Source organism: Hippocampus comes, unplaced genomic scaffold, assembly GCF_001891065.2.
Source record: "Hippocampus comes isolate QL1 unplaced genomic scaffold, H_comes_QL1_v1.1 scaffold128, whole genome shotgun sequence".
Classification (NCBI taxonomy): domain Eukaryota; kingdom Metazoa; phylum Chordata; class Actinopteri; order Syngnathiformes; family Syngnathidae; genus Hippocampus; species Hippocampus comes.
The window spans coordinates 475,565-494,574 of record NW_017805852.1 but is presented as its reverse complement, the minus strand read 5'-3'; the positions used below and the strand labels follow the sequence as shown (position 1 = coordinate 494,574).

At 45.9% G+C, this 19,010-nt stretch overlaps 1 protein-coding gene across 2 annotated transcripts in view; it reads left to right on the top strand.

Annotated features, from left to right (window-relative positions):
* antxr2a (ANTXR cell adhesion molecule 2a) overlaps positions 1-19,010 on the top strand; it is a 45,490-nt gene that overhangs the window by 11,879 nt on the left and 14,601 nt on the right. For both annotated transcript variants that reach the window (XM_019888510.1, XM_019888509.1), the window contains 8 exons: positions 163-258; positions 1,385-1,454; positions 7,068-7,146; positions 7,748-7,843; positions 13,216-13,266; positions 13,996-14,085; positions 15,101-15,274; positions 15,352-15,432. In XM_019888510.1, coding sequence (XP_019744069.1) covers positions 163-258; positions 1,385-1,454; positions 7,068-7,146; positions 7,748-7,843; positions 13,216-13,266; positions 13,996-14,085; positions 15,101-15,274; positions 15,352-15,432 — 737 coding nt within the window. The remainder of the gene's footprint in view (positions 1-162; positions 259-1,384; positions 1,455-7,067; positions 7,147-7,747; positions 7,844-13,215; positions 13,267-13,995; positions 14,086-15,100; positions 15,275-15,351; positions 15,433-19,010) is intronic.

The window sequence follows — 19,010 nt, the reverse complement described above, 5'->3', positions numbered from 1 at the left end:
CATGTGTCGGAATGGGCAGGTCGCCATGCCTTTACAACCGGAGCAGTTTGTTGATACATTGACGGCGACTATTTGGGCTATTTTGGGACTTGTATGTTGATGGTTTCCAACCAGGGAATCGTCCCAAACGCTCCTAAAACCTCCAAAATGTCCCCGCTGCAGAGTCGTTCGACATTGTTCTGCGGGGGAATGGCTTCGCGTTGGGCCGCAGCAGCGAGAGTGTGGTGTGCAGCTTCATCGTGGATCAGCAAACCTTCAGTAAGTGACTCCGGCATACCATGTACCGTCTTCGTGCCGTACCAAAAAAAAAAAAAAAAAAAAAGCCCAATAAATCAGCTGATTTTTGCCCGTTTTAAAGGTGCTAATATCGACTGATTGCATGGGCCGGTCGATTAATCGTTGGTGCCCAATACCACACCGTACCATTAAAAAGGGTGAATATATCGTCTGATTTCACGGGTTGTTCCCAAAAGCACACCTTCCCAAACCAACTTTATTTTTTCAAGTATTATAAATAGCCAAGCGCTGTCTATTATGGATGAGTAAAAAACAAAAACAAAACAAAATAAATAAGGTGACGCGAAAGTACAATATGTAGTGTGTGCAGGTCACCAAGCTTCTTATTTTGGCCTGCAATCTGTTTCCGGCACGTTTGGCTCATCTTCACAAACACTCGTTCGGTGCGTGCCAATGCCAACAAGTTATTTTCTGACTCTTGACTGAAATACTTGTGTGGCATATTTTCCCTGCTTTTTTTTTCTTTTTTTAAGGCTCAACTTGTCGTCAGCAGATGTCCTAGTGTGTGTCCTTTCTCAGTTCCGTCGCCCACACGGGGGAAGGCCCGCCGTTCCCTCTTTTTTTTTTTTTTTTTTTTTTTTGTTTTGCCCCCCTGCATGTGTTTCTGACGACCTTTTTGACGGCGAGGACCACGTTTTTTTAATTACGGACGATGGATAAGCGGGGACAGGGTGGGGGTGGGGGTACGTCTCGACGGTTTTCGAACACGCGCTGCATATGCCAGGCAGATGCCACCGTCTTATCTGTCACCTCAGCAGTTGGAGGGCCAAACAAACGACCTCGGTGGCCGGAGACTCAAAGACACACACACACACACACACACACACACACACACACACACACACACACACACACACACACACACACACACACACAAGCACACACATATGCACGTGCACACACACAAAATGGAGCAATGGTAGCGAAATGCCTCCACATGTGGGCAAGGAGAGCAGCAAGCAAACAACCAGAGTAACCATACATACAAACAGAGCATGCCGGAATATTGACAGGCATTTATATTCTTCCTTCTCAGTGTAACGTGACTGTATCCTTTTTTTTTTTTTTTTTTTTGCTTCCCGTCTAGATCACAAGCCGAGCGTCGTGCGTAACGACTACCTTCTCTGTCCGGCGCCCAAGCTCTACGATGTGGGACAGTAAGTACATTGCCGTGATGAATCTTTTTTAAAATTTTGGGCGTTGAAACTGAGGGAATATGTGAGCGCTAAGTTGTGAGTATTGTCATTATGTCGTTATAAATCAGTATCAAAGACGGTAGAGAGCATTTTTGTCCTCTTAAACATAAAAAAAAAAGTAAGAAAGAAAACAAACACACGTACACCGTGAATGTCGTGTTATTCACAAAAAGCCGCTAAATTTACAGGAAGTCGACGCGTTTTTTCGTCTTTGCTGCTCATCGCCAAACTCGGCACAACACACATTTGACTGCAATCCAATCAGTCGCATACGATTGTAAGGGGCATTGCCTGATCATACTTACGCTTACCGTATACTATATCTACTTAGCGTATAGTATTGCATGCTGATCCTCTGATTCGGAGACAAATGATTGGATCAAGGGGATTTATTGCAGCAAAGATATTTGTTTTGTGTTTCCAACACATGTTACACTTTTGATTGGAATATGTTTGTGTAGCATTGGCGCTGAACCTGGAACCAAAACAATTTCGTCGTCGTCTTATGACAAATTTACGACTTTTTGACACTCAGTTCACCTTAGTACACCCAGTGGAATGCATGTAATTCCTTGTAAGATATAAAGATTCAATGTGCGTGAATTAAATGCTCAACACTTTTAATTTGTGGATGTGTTACAATTTGACAATAAAATAAGGATAAATTGGTAATTTAGAACAACATATGACATTTTATTTCATTTTAAATAAATGCTTTTTTTAAATCTTTAAAAAAATCCTATAAAAATAATACATAAATATGTTTATTTGATTTCCTATTTCCTATAGATGCAAATTCAGCCCCCCGACCCCAAAAAAAACAAATCAGTCAAAAAGATATTTTCAATTTTGTTAGGCGCGCACAAACATACAGGTTATATGTATAATGAAAATATAGCATTTGATAGGAGTAAATATTTGAATCCCTAAATAAGTCAATATAGTACATATCTAATTGATCCCTCAATTGTATTGAATGCAAAAGAAATGAGAGAAAAACAAATTTGAAGGACTGAAAATGTCGCAGCGAAGGCCTAAGTGAGCGTGAATGTTTTTCCATCCAAAGGTGTGCTCCAATTCGCACAAATCGAGTTGGCCGCGCACATCGGGTCAGCAGCCATTCAGGAGCCGCCTCCAAAGTTGAAGCCGCGGGACATTAAAGTAGCAAGCGAACATCTGCCGCCTACGCCGCACACACGCGCTGCGTAGCTCGCGTCCGTTTCTCCTCGCTCGCTCGCCAAGGATGCCGTAAACCTTTTTTTTTTTTTTCCTGGGGCGCAGACATCTGTAAAGTTGCACTTGCCCGCCACGCCGCCGCCTGCCGCTTAATTAACTGATCGGCGGCCCCATTAAGGCCCTAACTAGTCGCGGGGCTGGCGCTAAAGACATCTGCTGATGGGCCTTGAAAAAGGTTGGGAGACAGATGACACCGACCCCTCCTGAATCCTCGATGTTACCTTGTTAGCTCTGCAGATGCTAACCACGGACGTTCAACCGCAGAGCCTTACACACAGATGAATTTCAGAGACAAACGCAGGCAACCGTGTCACAGTAATGGACGATGTGGAAAACCACAACGCTTTATCCCAAGCCAAATGATTATACCTTTATCCAGAACTAAATGACAATGCAGACAACCATATAGATTGTATGGATATCCGCATAGCATTAGCCGGAGCCAAATGCAGATGTATGCCTAGCTTTATCCCAAGCCAAATGACTATGCAGACCATCGCATAGCATGTATACTTTGGCCACGTGACGATGCAAACGATGACATAGCTTTATCCAGAGCCAAATGACTGTGCGAATGACTGCATAACTTTATCCAGGTCCGAATTTGTGTGCATTTTATCCAACGTTAAATGACGATGAGAGCAACTGTATATGGACAACTACTTAGCGTTCTCTGAAGCCAAATTCCTATGTGGAAAACCTTATAGCTTTATTTGGATCCGAATGACTATGTGGGCATAGCTTTAGATGGAACCAAATGCGGACGATCGATCGCATAGCTTGTTTCAGTGTCAAATGCGAGCCATCGCATAGCTTGCATTCGAGTGAAATGCGGACAACTGTATAGTTTTTGTTGGCGAAATGTGGACATTCTCATAGCTTTTTCCCCAAGCGAAATGCCACCTAACTTTACCCCAAATCAAGTTACTCTGTGTATGACCGCAGAGCTTTTCCAAGAGTTCGACGATGCAACGACCACATAGCTGATTATGTGAGCGAGCTAACTAGGGTTAGCGTTTCAGAAAGTTGCCAGCTGTCAACCGTCTTTTTTTTTTTTTAGCCCCGTGCTTTTTAAATAATTCAGCGCTCTGACAATCCCGGCAGCGGGAAGGTACTGCCTGCCGCCCGTGCCGGCACCACCGCCGCCGCCCATCTGTCGGCCGGGCGCCACCGGTGCCTGTAAACTTCGACTCCAGTCATGTGAAGGAACAGACCATTTTCTCCCGCCCTTTCTCCCTTCATCGCTTTTTCTGGTGACAAGATGTCAAACGACAATGCGTACAACAGCGTAGCTTTTTGCTACATCGCTTTATCCAGAGCTGATGGCCCCGTGTTTGTGTCGTTACAAGTTGCCCCCCCCCTGGCCCCCCATTTGAAACAGAGGCACTTCAAGTGTGACGCATGTAAGACACTCGTGAACGCCGTACCATCTGTGAGGAGTCCAAAGCGCACGTCCGTCAATCGAGGAACATTCTGGAAGTTCTCCCAGCTGTCAGCAGAAGTCTCCGCCGAGTGACGCCTGCCGACGGCTCTCGCATATGCTCCGCCGTCAATTATTCAGCCTCCTCCATTTTCCCGTCTTTACGGGAAACTTTGGAAATCCATTAGCGCGCCCCCGATCCCTCGCCGTCGCGTCCAGATGGACGCTATCGGCAAGGCTCAGCGGATTCCGCGGCGTCCCGATCGTTTCCTGTCGCTTTCTTGACGGATCCCTCGACGAGTCCACTCGCCCGCCATCGCTCAAAAACGCAACCTTCCAGCTGTCGTCTTCTTCATGGCTTCGGAGCCTTTCCCAGAAGTCTTTCGGCAGCAGGCGGGCTACATCCTGAACTACACATAGAGATCAAGAGTCTGAATTAAAGCTCACTTAAATTGAAAGCGCCTGCATGAAAGGGAACTGAATTTGGAATCAATCTACATTAAAGCACTTGGAAGTACAAACAGTCTAGATTCAAGCAAATCGAAGCAGAAAGAGCTTTTCATATCGCTCACCTGAATTGAAACAGTCCGCAATAAAGCTCTCAGAGATTGGAAAGGATCCGCATCGAAGTTCACCAAAATTGGAATGAAATTTGAAAGGCTTTGCATGACAACTTCCCGTAATCAAAACAGTGCACATTCAAGCTCACAAAGTAATTCTTTTGCATGTTGAACCTCACCGAAATCGAAAGAGGACAAATTAAAGCGCTCAAAGACCGTGGGAGTCAGCATCAAAGCTCACGGCACTCGAAAGACATTGTTCAAATCTTAAGGCACAAACGCAATAATAATCAGAATACCCCGTTTAGACTTTTGCTTGTTTGTTTGATTATAAATAAATACATATGAAAATGAATTTAAAATAATGGTTGTCTTTGATTTGTGTATTTTCCGTCAAAGACTTTGTACATCCATACTGGTGTACGAACGACAGGTCATGATTATTACTCTAGTGATAAACAGTGCTGCTGTTTTTCCAAATCCATTTATTGAACATGATGCATGTCCAAACATTAGTAGCGATTATCTTTGGATTTCATTCAGCATGTCCCGCATTTCAGGTTGTTGAAGGAAAAATATGCTCTGCCGGTGACGCTTGCGTTTAGGATGTCCAGCTGTGACGGGAGGAGGTGGGGGCGGCGCAGCGGTTGGATGTTCATCAGTGTTTCTCGCATGGGAGCCCTCGTGTCCGATTAATAACCTGCCCGCCATGTTATCACCTGTTTGGCTTAAATTGGCGAAATTGAGCTTCAGCCGTCACATCCAAAACGGAGAGCTCACATTTGCTTTGCACGCCGCAGAGGGATGGACACCTTCGACACGCTTTAATATGCGCTGGATGGAGGCCAATTCCAAAATAAAAAACGAGCCGATACGAAGAACTAGCAAGGAAAAGGCGAGCACGACAAGTTTTATCCTTGATTCTATCAAACATACCAACATTTTTCTTTCGGCGTAGCAGGATGGTGAAATAATACAATGCATAATAGTTTCAACATGGATTATATTGAATCAAAATATAAAAGCAGTGGGATACAATTTAAGAAATTGAGGGGGAAAACAAAATTGATTGATTGATTTTTTTTAAAGATGTTTAATATTGACAATGAGGTGAATATGGACAGTGATGATACCAAAGCTTTTTAACCTTATAGAAACGTTTGGCGTTTATTTTGCTTCTATATATCGCTTGATTTGCATAGCCAAGTGCATCCAAAAAGGTCCAAAAATCCGGATGTGGGCGTGGTGCGTGGCAAGTCCAAGGGCTTCTTGAGTTGGGCGGGGGTTGCGCGGCGTAATGGCCCGCAATTAGAACCCTAATGATGAACGGCACCGCAATTTCCATATGTCCATTACGGCCCGTCCAATTACCGTCGCCTTAATGAGAATTCCGCATCGCTCGGAAACGCCTCAAATCCTCCGCCTGACAAAAAAGGGCCCGGTAGAAAAATGCGAAGGAGGAAGAAGGCGTGCCGTTTGGCGGCGAGGCCCCGGCCCGCCTGGCGTGCCGAATACTAACAAGGAGTGCTCTCTTTGCATTTGGATTTGGCCCGAGGCGGCCAATCCTCCCGTGGATCTCAACAGATGAGCGAGCAGACCGTGTGTCCATTACGCCCCCCATCAATATTCCGCCGCCTTGGCACCTTACCCCTTATTTACCTGCTAAATATTTAAGCAGCGCGCAGCATCCCAAGCCACCCCGCCCTCTGCTTCCCAGTGCACTCTGATGATTTTTTTTTTTTTTGCTCAACTTGTTGATGTCTCCCCTCTAGCTTAATACTGCCTGCACAAGTAAAATGAGACTTCAAAATATCCCATTTGTATTCACTTTACTTTTTGTTCCATGGCCATTTGCAGATTTTTAAGCAATCTTTTCATCGTTTTTGGGGTTTTTTTTTTAAGTGTGAATTTGGAGTTGCATGTCTTCAGTGCAGTACCACATGATACCACAACATGCCGAGCAGCAATGAGCCCCACTGGAAGAAATGTCGCATTATATATTTAAAAAAAAAAGAGGCGGAGAGAACTTGTTGCTGCTCCATGTGTGTTGAGTAGCAGTTTTTTGAAACTTTTGGAATTCCCATAACATTGGTAATAATTTTTGCTTGCCCGGCATTTGTGGGGCATTAGGACCGAGCCTTACGGCAAATCGCAGAAATCAAGCAATAATTGATGTTCCCTGGTAACTGCCATAGGACAAAAAAAAGTACACATTAAATGACCAATAATTTGCCTCATTGTCGAATTATGTCACTTTTTTATTGTCAGGTGGCACTGAAAGAAATGTGAACTGTTCTTTTGTTTTCTTTTTTTTTTTTTTGAAACATTTCAAGCAAAGAATAATGTGTGTGTTCCCAGGAGCATGGACGTGCTTATCAGCTTAAACAACGGCAAGTCGTTCATATCCAGCGCGTATACCATCACCGCCTCCACTTGTGTGAGTATTTTCATGAAAACATCAATGAAATATGCAAACCCTTGAATGTAACATGAAACTTTTAGGAATAGCTGGTCAATAATAGGAACAAAAGTCAAGTCTACCTTGGAATGTAAAGTTGATCTCGGGCTAACTGAATGAATATGCTTTTATCGTGTTTACGGTCACTTGCCAAATTTAATGATGACTGACCTTGCATCGCCCCCTGGTGGTTGGCTGACTTCTCCTCACAAGAGTCTTGGGGCATGCTGGAGCCTGTCCCAGCTGTCTTCGGGCAGTAGGCGGGGGACACCCTGAGCCGGTTGCCAGCCAATCGCAGGGCACACAGATATGAACAACCATTTAAGATATCCTTTATTTGTCTCACAATGGGGAAATTTACAGTCCACAGCAGCAAGATAATGGGTAGAAAGAAGAAAGAAAAACAAACACCGTTCAATTAAGTCAATAACATCGCTTTCTGACCAAAAAGCGGTGAAAGTGACCTTTTTGTGGCAAAAAAAAAAAGTTAAAAAAAGACATTGACTTTGTGTGCTCATGTTTTTGTCTTTTGTGACACCTGAAACTATGAAACAACAAATGGACTGTGATGTGTTTGCAGTCCAACGGTCTGGTGGTGATCATCGTGTTCCTGGTGCTTCTGGCTTTGGTGGCTCTGGCTCTCATGTGGTGGTTCTGGCCTCTCTGTTGCACTGTGGTGAGTAGAGAAAAGCACACAATTGGCTGACTGACGGCGTCAAAGGGATTAAGGACACCTTCAGCCCGCAATCATATCCGTCTCGCCGTGAATGATAATTATTGTTAGTGACGTTAATTTGAAGAAGGAAAATGGGGAAAAAAGGGGGAAAATGTCAACCGGCGGGGCCAAAGGGGCTTTTTGCTCGGGTCATATTCAACCCACTGTTTTGTGTGGAAGGCTTTCACACTGAATCGCGACAACAATGCTATTTGTTCAGAAACAGTGACTTCAGAAAAATATCATGAGCGATGGCAATACCGGCTTTTATTCGGGTCAGTGACGTTTCCACCAAATAGTGACCTGGAAAAACAAAAAAACATAAAATGCTGACTTTTTAGAAGCAGCTTGAGAGCGTTTTTTTGTTTCTACGTCCCTCACATTGTGACCGAAACGGTGCGAAGGACGGGATTAGCAAACACACTAACAACAGGACAGCGTAGCGGCGGCTGCAAAGCCGACAAAAAGCATCACCAATCTCGGCGCTTATTATTAATCATGTTGGTCCCCCAGGTAGTGCCGTGATGCCCGTGTCTCGCAAACAAAAGATTTTGCTCGCAATCTGTCGCCGGCAGGCCGCTGCCATCTTTTAGTCGCCGTATCCGCTTCCTGTTTGAGCGTCTTTGTGTGCCGTTGCCCGGCGACGTCAGCGGCCAGCCGGCTGGGCTCCAAACGAGAGAGGCCATTTTGTTTCCTGTGTGCCGCTTTGATGTGGTAATTGTGTTCGACTTGTGCCTCAGCCAATCAGCTCTTGACAATTTGGGGCCAAAGCGCGGTTTGGCCCTCAATAGCTAAACACGGATTATGTGCTTGGTGTTTTGTCTTGGCCGCAATAAGATTCCTCGCTTTCAAGGTCGTACCAAAGGCGGAAAGACAGCGTTGAACCGATGTGGCGATGCGTCAACTTTAGCACTGCAATGACAATCATGTCTTGAAGTTGATTATTGCCATTCATTTGGTTTTTGGCCTTAACCGCACGGATGCTTGGCTGAAATCAACAGATGGTTGGTGGCTGAGGCAAACTAGCAGCACCACTTCAAGCATGTGGAAATATTTTGCTTGAGGAAGTGTCCTTGGCATACAGCGCATGAGTGTGGTGCTTGAAGTGGGGAAAAAATAACTCCCCCTGAGGAAACCGGAGTACCCGGAGAAAACCCACACAAGCGCGGGTAGAACATGCAAACTCCACACAGGAAGGCCGGAGCCGGAATCGAACCCTGCACCTCTGTGCTGTGAGGAGGACGCGCTAACCAGTCGACCACTGTCCCGCCTGACACCAGATCATTAATTTAACTTTGTATGTTATGTATTTTTTTTCCTTTCTGAGTTTTTGTTGCCATTCCGTTCTGTTACCACCATATATACTGTAAATACCGTCGATATCCATCCCACATTATCTCATCCGCTTATCCACCCGATAGTTATGGGCCTGCTGCAGCCGTCGCATTCTGTAGGAAGAAAAAGCAGGACTGAAGAGGAATTCACATTCAACAAAGTCATTCCCGGCTGTCTTCGGGCAGTAGATGGGTTACACCCTCAACTGGTTGCCAGTCAATCGCAGGGCACACAGACAAACAACAACCATTCACGCTCACATTCACACCCAGGGACAATTTAGAGTGATCGATTAACGTAACGTTTTTGCAATGTAAGAGGAGACCTGAGCCATTTGTTACTGTTAACAGGAACTGTGAATGGCGATTTAGAGAGCGGTTCTGAGCTCCGCCGAGTCCAGTCCCTCGTAGGAAGTCACATCTCGCAGCCCCCATTTTAGGAACCGTTCTCCTCACTTGCGTAGCTGTCATTTGTGTGTGAGCGCGGCCTCCTCCATTGTTCTCTTTGAGAGCGGCTTGTACTTTGTGCGAGAGTAAACTCAACATACCCTCGGGCCCTTTGGAAAACACTCGCAGCCACTTTAGAAAAATCCACAACAGATTAGCAGGGACGGGGCCGGGGGAGGGCACAGATGGCGCTCTTTTTTTTCCCCCCCTGCATTTTTTTTTTCCTTGCCACCAACGCAAAGCCCCTTCACCAGAAATGATCGACGTCACCTGGCGTGGCTGGAACCTGCAGGGACGGCGTCCAGCATGAGACGGAAGCATATTTTGGAGCGGCAACAAAGGCATTAAAATGTAAACCCCCTGCAGCATGTCTGGCCGCCGCCGTGTTTGTCTTGGTGCGGGGAGCTGCTGTCGCCTCGCACCCGGGGAACGCGGCACAAGAGGAGGGCCATGTGTGTCTTGTTAATATTTAAACCCCACGCCCCCTCCCCCCCTCACCCCACTTCCTTTATACCCCTCGCCAGCCTGCCTGGCTGCGGCGAGTCGGGATGAGACGCGAAATCCCGCCTCGGCGCCGAGCCAGCCGAGGGGGTCACGCTCACAAGCTGCGGAGTGATGATTTTCTTTTGTTTGTCGTTTAGTTGGGGAAATGATCGTCAAAATGGCGCCGGAATCAAAGGCTCAATCCGCTCGGATCGCCGATACTTTTGGAAATGTTTGATGAGTTGATAGCGGTATCGATGCCGTTTGTAAGCGTTGCTGCTCCGTGTGTGTTCAAGTCGTGGTGATTTGAAGGGTTTGCAATGAATGCACCATTGATGCTAATTTCTGTTTTGGTTTTTTTTTTATCCGATTCATCGATTAATTGACAAAATAATGTCCCAGAACACATCTTTACATACAAAGATTTTTTCTTTCTGTCGCACGTGATGACGGTGTGTCAAACCTCCGCATGGTAATAAACATAATTGTTTTTTGGTGTATTGACAGAACTTTGACAGACATTTACGATTTTGAGAATTCATTTCGTGCGTGTCGCTCGTCTTTTTATTGGATATTAATTAGGCGTCACATCTGTCCAGCAGGTATAGCCTGGATAAAGTCCCCTGTATTTATCCCACAATATGTCCCGAAAATCTGCTTGTGTAATTACTCTGGAGGAGCTAATCCGGCGAGCGTACGGCGACGGTGGGAACGGCGCCGGGCAGCGTATGGAGAGGTCGCCGGATTTGCCGACGAGCGTGTCAAAGAGGAATTCATTAAGCCTAATTGATGACTTTCATTCATTATGCTAATGACTGCGCCGTCCGTGCTTTTTAAACGCGAACCGCGAAACAGCTGTTTGCGTCTATGCTAACTTTCTTCGTTTGTTTGTTTGGAAAATTCGGTTTCCTGCGAGGGAGAAGTTGTTTGAAACCCCTGTGAGGCTTTCAAGACAGAAAGCGGGCTTTCAATGTGGGTTTTTATTAGGGCGAGGATTTCAAAGGCTTTTAGGTTTCCAGACAAGGCTTTGGCTTTTAAAATAGGGTGAGCGAGAGAAATGTGTCAGAGGAATGAAATAAGTCTAATTGATGTTCTTTCTTTTTTTGGGCAGGGGGGGTCGTCATTTTGCTCATGAAAATGTGGTGTGGGAAACAGCTGTTGGTATCTCGAGGAGGCAGCATGTCCTCCGCATCAACAGGGAGCAGCGTTTTAGCGCAAGAGCAATTTTTCCGCCGCTGGTGACCGAGCACCTCAAGTCCCGCAAACGCGACACAACGGGCGTCCTCCTATTCCTTCTCCTTCTTTTCCTCCTTTCCATTCTCCTCTTCCTAGGAGTTCTTCTCATTCTCTTGTTTCTCTGAGCCTTTTTTTTCCTCCTTCCTCCTCTTCCTCCAACTCTTCACTGTCCATTCCTTTTCCTCTTCTTCCTCATTGCCCTCTTCCTCAAACTCCTTTTCCCTCCTCCTTCCTCATCCTCTGCCTTCTTCTTATCCTCCTTGTCTTCCTTTTGTTTTTCCTCACCCTCCTCCTCTGCCTCCTTCCAGGCTTGCCTCCAACTCCTCCTCGTTTTACTCTTCTTCTCCCTCCTCTACCTCCGCTCTTCCTCCTTTTCCTCTGTCCTCTCGCCTTCTTGATGGTCCTCGCCCTTCTCCTCCTCGACTGCCCTCTTCCTCATGCGCATTCGACACCTCTTCACACAGTTTACTCCTCTTCCTCTTTCTCCCCCCTTCCTCGTCGACACCTCTTCACACAGTTTACTCCTCTTCCTCTCCCTTCTTCGTTTCCTCTTTCTCCCCCCCCTTCCTCATCCTCATTCGCCTCCTCTTCCTCCCTCTGCATGTTTTCCTCTTCTTTTTACGACTTCCTTTTCCTTTTCCCCAGCTTCCTCCTGCTTCTTTTTCCTGCTCAACTTTTCCCTCCTCCTCCTCCTCTTCGGTCTCCCATCTTATTGGAGTTAATTAACTCGTCAGGACTTCGGCCCACTCGGGCGCGCTGGACCTCGTCCAATTAATTGAAGACGCTTCCCCCGCTGTCAACAAGTTGATGCTTCATTTTTCACGGGGGTGCGGTGGGGGGGGCTCATGTTGCAAAACAGGAACACTCATCAGAGTCAGCGGGGGTTGGGGATAAGGTACGGAGGTGTACACGGGTGGGGAGGGTGGAGTGGGGGTCTCTCAGCATGTGTGAATGCTTGTCCTCTCTTGAACCTCTCCCGAAAAAATACAGCCGGGTTTCGTACTCGTCCGGTGCTGGAGTTGCACTTTTAACCCCCTCGGCCCACTTTGGTGACATTAAATGCACTTTTGACTTTCAAGTTATGGGCTCCTGAGGCGGTTTCCTGCACTTCTGCTGGCAGTCTGTTACTGCTTTTGTTTTTAAAAAAAATATACATATTTTTTTGTCAGTTCCTTTTTCATTGATGTTCATGTTACATAATTTTAAACCATTATTTGGATGTAAAATAAGTTGTTTTCTTTTTCACAGTATTGCCCGTTTACATTATTTTTTTATTATTATTTTAATTTTAGAAATATTAAAATAACGCCATATTCTGTTTTTATTTTGCACATATGGAACATATTTTTTGAATGATTTTGTCATATTTAATTACTCATATTCCAAACTTATATGTGACATATTGGGGTGTAGGGTTGGAAGGAAGTATTTGAATTGGAAAAATCAGTTTGGATATCAAAGATGTGAATTAATCACTCCATTTTAAAATATATTTATTATTTTTTAAGTGTTATTGCTGTCACCGTGTTGCTATAATTCTTTCTACTTTGTGTATTTTGACAAAAGAACGGCAGACACTTTTTATTAAGACACATTCAAGTGTGGGGAAAACCAATAACAGCGTGTGCGAAGAACCCTTTGTTGGTTTTTAACACAACCATAAAGTATTTTGACACTTTACTGCTTCCACTCGTATGACAACTAATAAAAATGGGGGAGGAGGGGGGGTCTTTTTGACTCAGTGGCCTGTCAGCCGTCAAGCTCCCGTCACAACGTTGGTGGACATCATCTCCTGACAGACTTTCTGCTGACACTTTTTTTTTTCCTATCCAGGTCATCAAAGACCCCCCGCCACCGCCGCCCCCATCAAGACCGCCGCCACCGGTGAGTACGCTCTCAAACCAGGGTTCTGCTTTCCAAAATAGGGCTCCAAACAAATGTTGCAAGTGGCACGGTTTCATATTTGGGTTTCACAACAGGGTTAGGGTTTCAAATGAGGGTTGAAAGCCAAGGTTAACGTTTCAAGTTAGGGTGTTGAGCACATGAATGGCTTTAAAATGAGTCTTTCAAGCTGTGGTTATGTTTTTATGAGGGGCTTGGAAGACAGGGTCTCAAACAAGGTTTAAGATTTGAAGTTAGGTTTCAAATTTGTGTTAGGGTTCAAAGCCAGGTTAAAGGTTTCAAGTCATGTTCGGGTTTCAAATTACGGTTCAAAGACGTGTTTTGTGTTTTAAATTTTCCATATTTTTCAAGGTAGGTTTTCAAAACGTTTCAGCCCCAGTTTAGGGTTTGAATCAAGGGCTCAAAGAGGTCGGGTGAAGAAACATGTCAGGGTGTTAAGACAGAATTATGGTTTCAAGCAAGGGTTGGGTTTTCAAAGTAGGGTTTTGACTCTGGTTTCAACTTTTACCTTCAAGCCTTGTTTTCCTTTTCAAGGTAAGGTTTTAAATAATCTTTCCAGGCTAGGTTAAGGTTTCAAGCGTGTGATAGTTTCAAATTAGACTTTCCATCCGTGGTTAGTGTTGAAGGGTAGGGTTTTAAAACAAGGACAAGGCCAGGATTTCAAATGTCCTTGCGGCTGCGCTAACGACGAAGACGCCGTTTCCCTTTCAGGAGCCCGAGCCGGCCGGCAAGAAGAAATGGCCCACCGTGGACGCCTCCTACTACGGAGGAAGAGGAGCGGGAGGCATCAAACGCATGGAGGTCAAACGGCTTCATCAATCTCCATCCTCCTGCCGCCTCCTCTGACTCGTCCTCCTCTTCCTCCTCTTGCTCATCCTCATTCTCCTCCCTTCCTCATTGGCATTTTGTTCTTACTCCTCCTCCCATCTTGATCCGCGTCCTTTTTCACTTGCTCCTCCTCTTCTTCTTCCTTCTCCTCCTGCCCTCTTCTAAAAGTCACACGGTCGTGTTGGAATGCGACGTGTTGTCGTGTAAACGCAAAGCGGGTCAACAGAAAAGCGCTTACACTCATTTTTTTTTTTTTTTTTTTTTAATGCGACATTGCCATCCGTCCATCCGTCCGTCCGTTTTCCCATCTGTCAATCTGCACCTTGACAACGCTAACGTGACAGGCTGTCCTTCATCGTCCCGTCGTGATGCCGTCACGTCATCTTCGCTGTCAACATGTCCGCCATCCTTACCGCCGTACCCCCCCCCACCCCACATCATCTGTAAATCATCACAGGGATTTCCCAGCATCCTCGAGGGGTTTTAAGCATAGCCTTTTGATTAGCCTTGTCAGGCCACGTCCTCGCTTCAAAAAGAAACCCCCACCCCACCCACCGCCAAGGCCTCAAACATCTACCTGTAAACATCCTTTCAAGTCTTCCAACAGTCCTAGTTTTCATAAAGATTTGCTCACAAAAGTACAAAATTTGTGCACACAGTTGCACTCTGGGATCCGTTATCTTGCAATCAGAACATATGTGGTCACAAAAAGGCTACGAAAATAGGGCAGCGCGGTGGTTAACTGGTCAGCATGTCCGCCTCACAGTGCAGAGGTCCGGGGTTCATTTTCGGACCCCGGCTTTGCTGTGTGGCTTTTCTCCGGGTAGGCTGGTGTCCTCCGGCATTCCAGAAGCATACTTGGTAGGTTAATGGAACACTGTAAATTGTCGGTCGGTGTGATCACGGCTCATTTGGTCGTCTCTGCAAGCAGCCAAAACAAAACCCAAAAAACTGATGCCGTCCCGTCTGCCCTGCCTGGTTTGCGCAGGTGCGCTGGGGCGAGAAGGGCTCCACGGAAGAGGGCGCCCGTCTGGAGAAGGCCAAGAACGCCGTGGTGTCCATGCCCGAGGATGCCGAGGAACCCATGGTCAAGCGGCCCTCATCCAGGCCCGCCGCCGCCTCCTACCACGGCACGGACCGCAAGTGGTACACGCCCATCAAGGTGAAGCGTCTTCAGCTGTGCTTTCGCATTCAGCCTTAGAGCTCGACGGCAAGGGTTAAACGCTCCATGTCCACCAGGGTCGTCTGGACGCTTTGTGGGCGCTGATGCGACGGCAGTACGACCGAGTGTCCCTCATGAGGCCCACCTCTGATGATAAGGTATGTGGGCGGGTGTTTGAAATGGCAAAAATATCATCCGAGTTTGCTTGTTTGCATAAACATACTAACGGTGGAAATCATTTTTAGAAATGCGGATGTAATTTTAATGCTGAAATGAATCAATTCAGGTCAAATATAACAACAAAAAAGCCAGCGGGGAGTGAGTCACTCAGCTGTGTGGCTGGACAACTTATTCTCTCCTAGTATTGAATGCAACAGTAAATAAATTCTGAACAAGTGAAGCAAAACAGCTCAATCAATAAAACCACAACAAAAAACCTGCAGATTAAAAAGAAAAGAGTCATAAATGACACGGGTGAATATGACCCAACAACATAGCAGCAGAAGTTAAAAAGTGGCAGTAATGAGAAGGCAATTTCCTGCCATTGTGGTCAAAAACTAAAGACATGGCCCCCAAATCCCAACAGAGCAACAAAAAAAAAAAAACACACGAACCGATTTAACCAGATGGCCTTCTTGAATGTCAGAGCGAGACATTAAACAAACAAATGTCAGCAGCCGCTTCGATCTTCCTTTCTTTTTCGTGTAAAAATCATTTGGGTGGCAAAACAGAAAATCTTTCGGGTCTAATTAAGCCACTTTGTGAGATAGTGAAATGAAATTTCAAAGAAAATCTTTCGGGTCTAATTAAGCCACTTTGTGATATGATAGTGAAATGAAATTTCAATTTTTTGTGAGTCCACGATAATCTTTCGTGGAGAAATACAGTCCGTGCAAAAACGATGCTTCATTCACATGCGTGTCGCCTCACCAAAATCGGTGAGGGAACGCGTCGGGATCAAACAGGCAACGGATTGATGGGAGGTCGGAAACGGACCTGTTGCTGTTCATCCAAGACCTTTAACTTGCAATCCAAATGGGGAAGAAACAAAGCAACAGGTTACAAAATTGGAAAAAAAAAAAAAAATGACAACCGCCTCAAGGACCCACAGGGCGGGGAGCGGGTTCAGTCCGATTCCACTTAGTCAGCTGTGGGTGGTTGCCCTTTCTGATGGGGGAGGAGGGGGAACGACACAATTTGAGTTCAACTCTCTCTTGTGTCACCTGTCTCGAGTCGCTCAAACGCGATCAAAGCGCCAGGAGTCAGAAGGCGGTGAGGGCGGACAATGATGAATATTTTAACAAATGTTTCCCGGGACTTTTACGGGTATAAGGAAGTAGATGGCTTTTCTGTTTTCGTTTCGATTTTTGTTGGGGTTACCGTATGGCCATCTACTGCGCGGCAAAGCTCATTTGGTTGGTGGACAGGAATACTAAACGTCGCAACGAATGGAATTCTGCGTGTTCTTGGGTACCTTTGTGTCGTTGCCCCATCCACGTGATGGGGTGAACCCTCGCGCTTGGCTCCAATGCATGGCGACTGTAAAAGTCAAATAGGCACTGTCCCAAAATGTACGACAGTCTTCCTATAAAGTTTGTGGAATATAGTTCCTGGGTAGTCGTGAATTCATCTACTGGACAAAGTGGCCTCCACTTGGTAAATATGACACGGTCTTCTTTCGGAAGTTTTCACTTCATTATTTTTGTTGAGTTTTGGTACTTTGTCACTCCAGCGTGACAATTCCAAAGCGTCCCTTTGCAGGTGGCTGTCAAAGGTGGGACAGGGGGTGCGGCTTTTGATGGCCGACAGGAACCCCCCGGGGTCATGAATGTTTCAGAGAATGTTTTTCGGGGTTTTCGTACAGGTGTAAGGAAGCAGGTTGTTACCGACATCTGTTCGGCACGGGTCACGGCCCTCCAACCGCTCCCACGGTGGTATGAACACGCCCATAGTTCCGTGCCACCGCCCTGAGCAACTGCTGCATTTTCCAGCAGATGCAGAAGCGCGAGACAATAAATGAGAGGGAAACAGTTTTTTTTTTTTTTCTCGGGGTCTCACATTTAGCGCCCGAGGGCCTTCGACACCAAAGGTAGGCGGTGGCAGTGGGGTGGGGGGCGGCCACAGCTGCGGTGCCGAACTCGCCCCGGGCGCAAATAAAGAGATCTGATGCGTTTTGACTGTGTTGTCGGGCGAGCGCTGGGAACCAGGGAGGCACTTCAGAGCCAACTTGGCGCTCGCAACATCTGCCGCCAAGTTTTTCCCGGGATCGGCTGGGGATGGCAGGTAGAGCAAGATGGCGGGATGGGGGAGGGTTGGTTGGGGCGGAGAGGGTGGGGCGCAAGTTTTCCGGCAACCCCTTGGAGCCGTGTGTTTAAACATGGCGGCTATTGAGCACCCCCCCCCCCGCGCCCCCCACGCTGTAGGACAGGAAGCCGAGCACGAGTAGGCGAGCTGCGACGAAACAGGCGGTGGACTTGTTCTGCTGGTTCGTGTGTGTGTTGTGTGTGTGAGTGGGCTTCCAGTTGGATTTCCATTTGTTCCTCTCGCTTCGCATCTGTTCCTCACCAGGGGGACGAGTGGGCCGAGTGCTGGTGGAGGTTAACAGTGCGAGCTGCCGGACCGCCACGCTGATAAAATGGCGTTTTTCTGTGTGCCGTTTGTGTGTGTATGTGGGAAATCTCATGATGTAATTGTCTTTTGTTTTTTTTTTTTGTTTTTTTAAAACTCAGGTCTTATTTATTTATTTAGGTGTGCTATTTTATTTCCGATTGCTCTGCTAGCGAGGGTCCTTGGTGAAGTTTATATGAGACGGCGTGAACATTTCTCAGCATGACTGTAGAAATAGAAATAGCGAAAACCGAGACCCATTGACGATATTAATTTTTTTAAACCATAAATATATCACTCACTAGGGCCTCAAAACGCATTCAGATTTCATTTGAAACGCATCCTAAAACTGAAAACATAGCTTACAGATGGTTTGACTTCTCCACCGATTTGGATGAACCCCACGTAAAGTTCAGATGGTCAGTTCAGTTGTACAGGTTAGAGCTCACATTGATGACAATTTTGAAATTAGTTATCTTGGTTTGGTTTTGTTTTTCTCACATAAAAGGAAAAAAAATGGCATTTGAACATGGATGTGTAGATTTTTTGTATACATTGTAAACAGGTTGGTGTTCAAGAGAGCTGCGCGTTGGTGGCCATGTTTACACTGAAACTAAGACAATAATCCCATAACGCGGCAGCACGCTACAAAGCCTGGAGACTTTATGGCTGACAGCTTCGAGACTTTTCCCATGCAAAGACTTCTGTTCTCTCCCAGAAAATATGTCCCGTGTTAAAGCGGAGGACAAGCTGTTGCCGGGATTTTGTCATCTGCTACGGATGTTCAAGAGTGGAGGATTGAAATATGGAAATAATAGCGTACCAACATGGGTATGCTAATAAAGGGCTTTCTGTTGCCCTACTTAAAAAAAAAAAACTGACTCAAGAAATTAGATGTACATAAAGTATGAATTGATAATTGATTATGAATTATATATTATACATGAAAATTAATAAGTTATGTAAACACCAACATAATTAATTAATTAGTTACATTGTGACATATCTTATCTTAAATCATTTCATTATTTCATCAAATACAGTGGACCAACCTTGACACCAGTTCCTTGACCTGGATCAGGGTGTAGAACTGGCCCAAGCCCGACGACCTAGACCCAAACAATGGGTA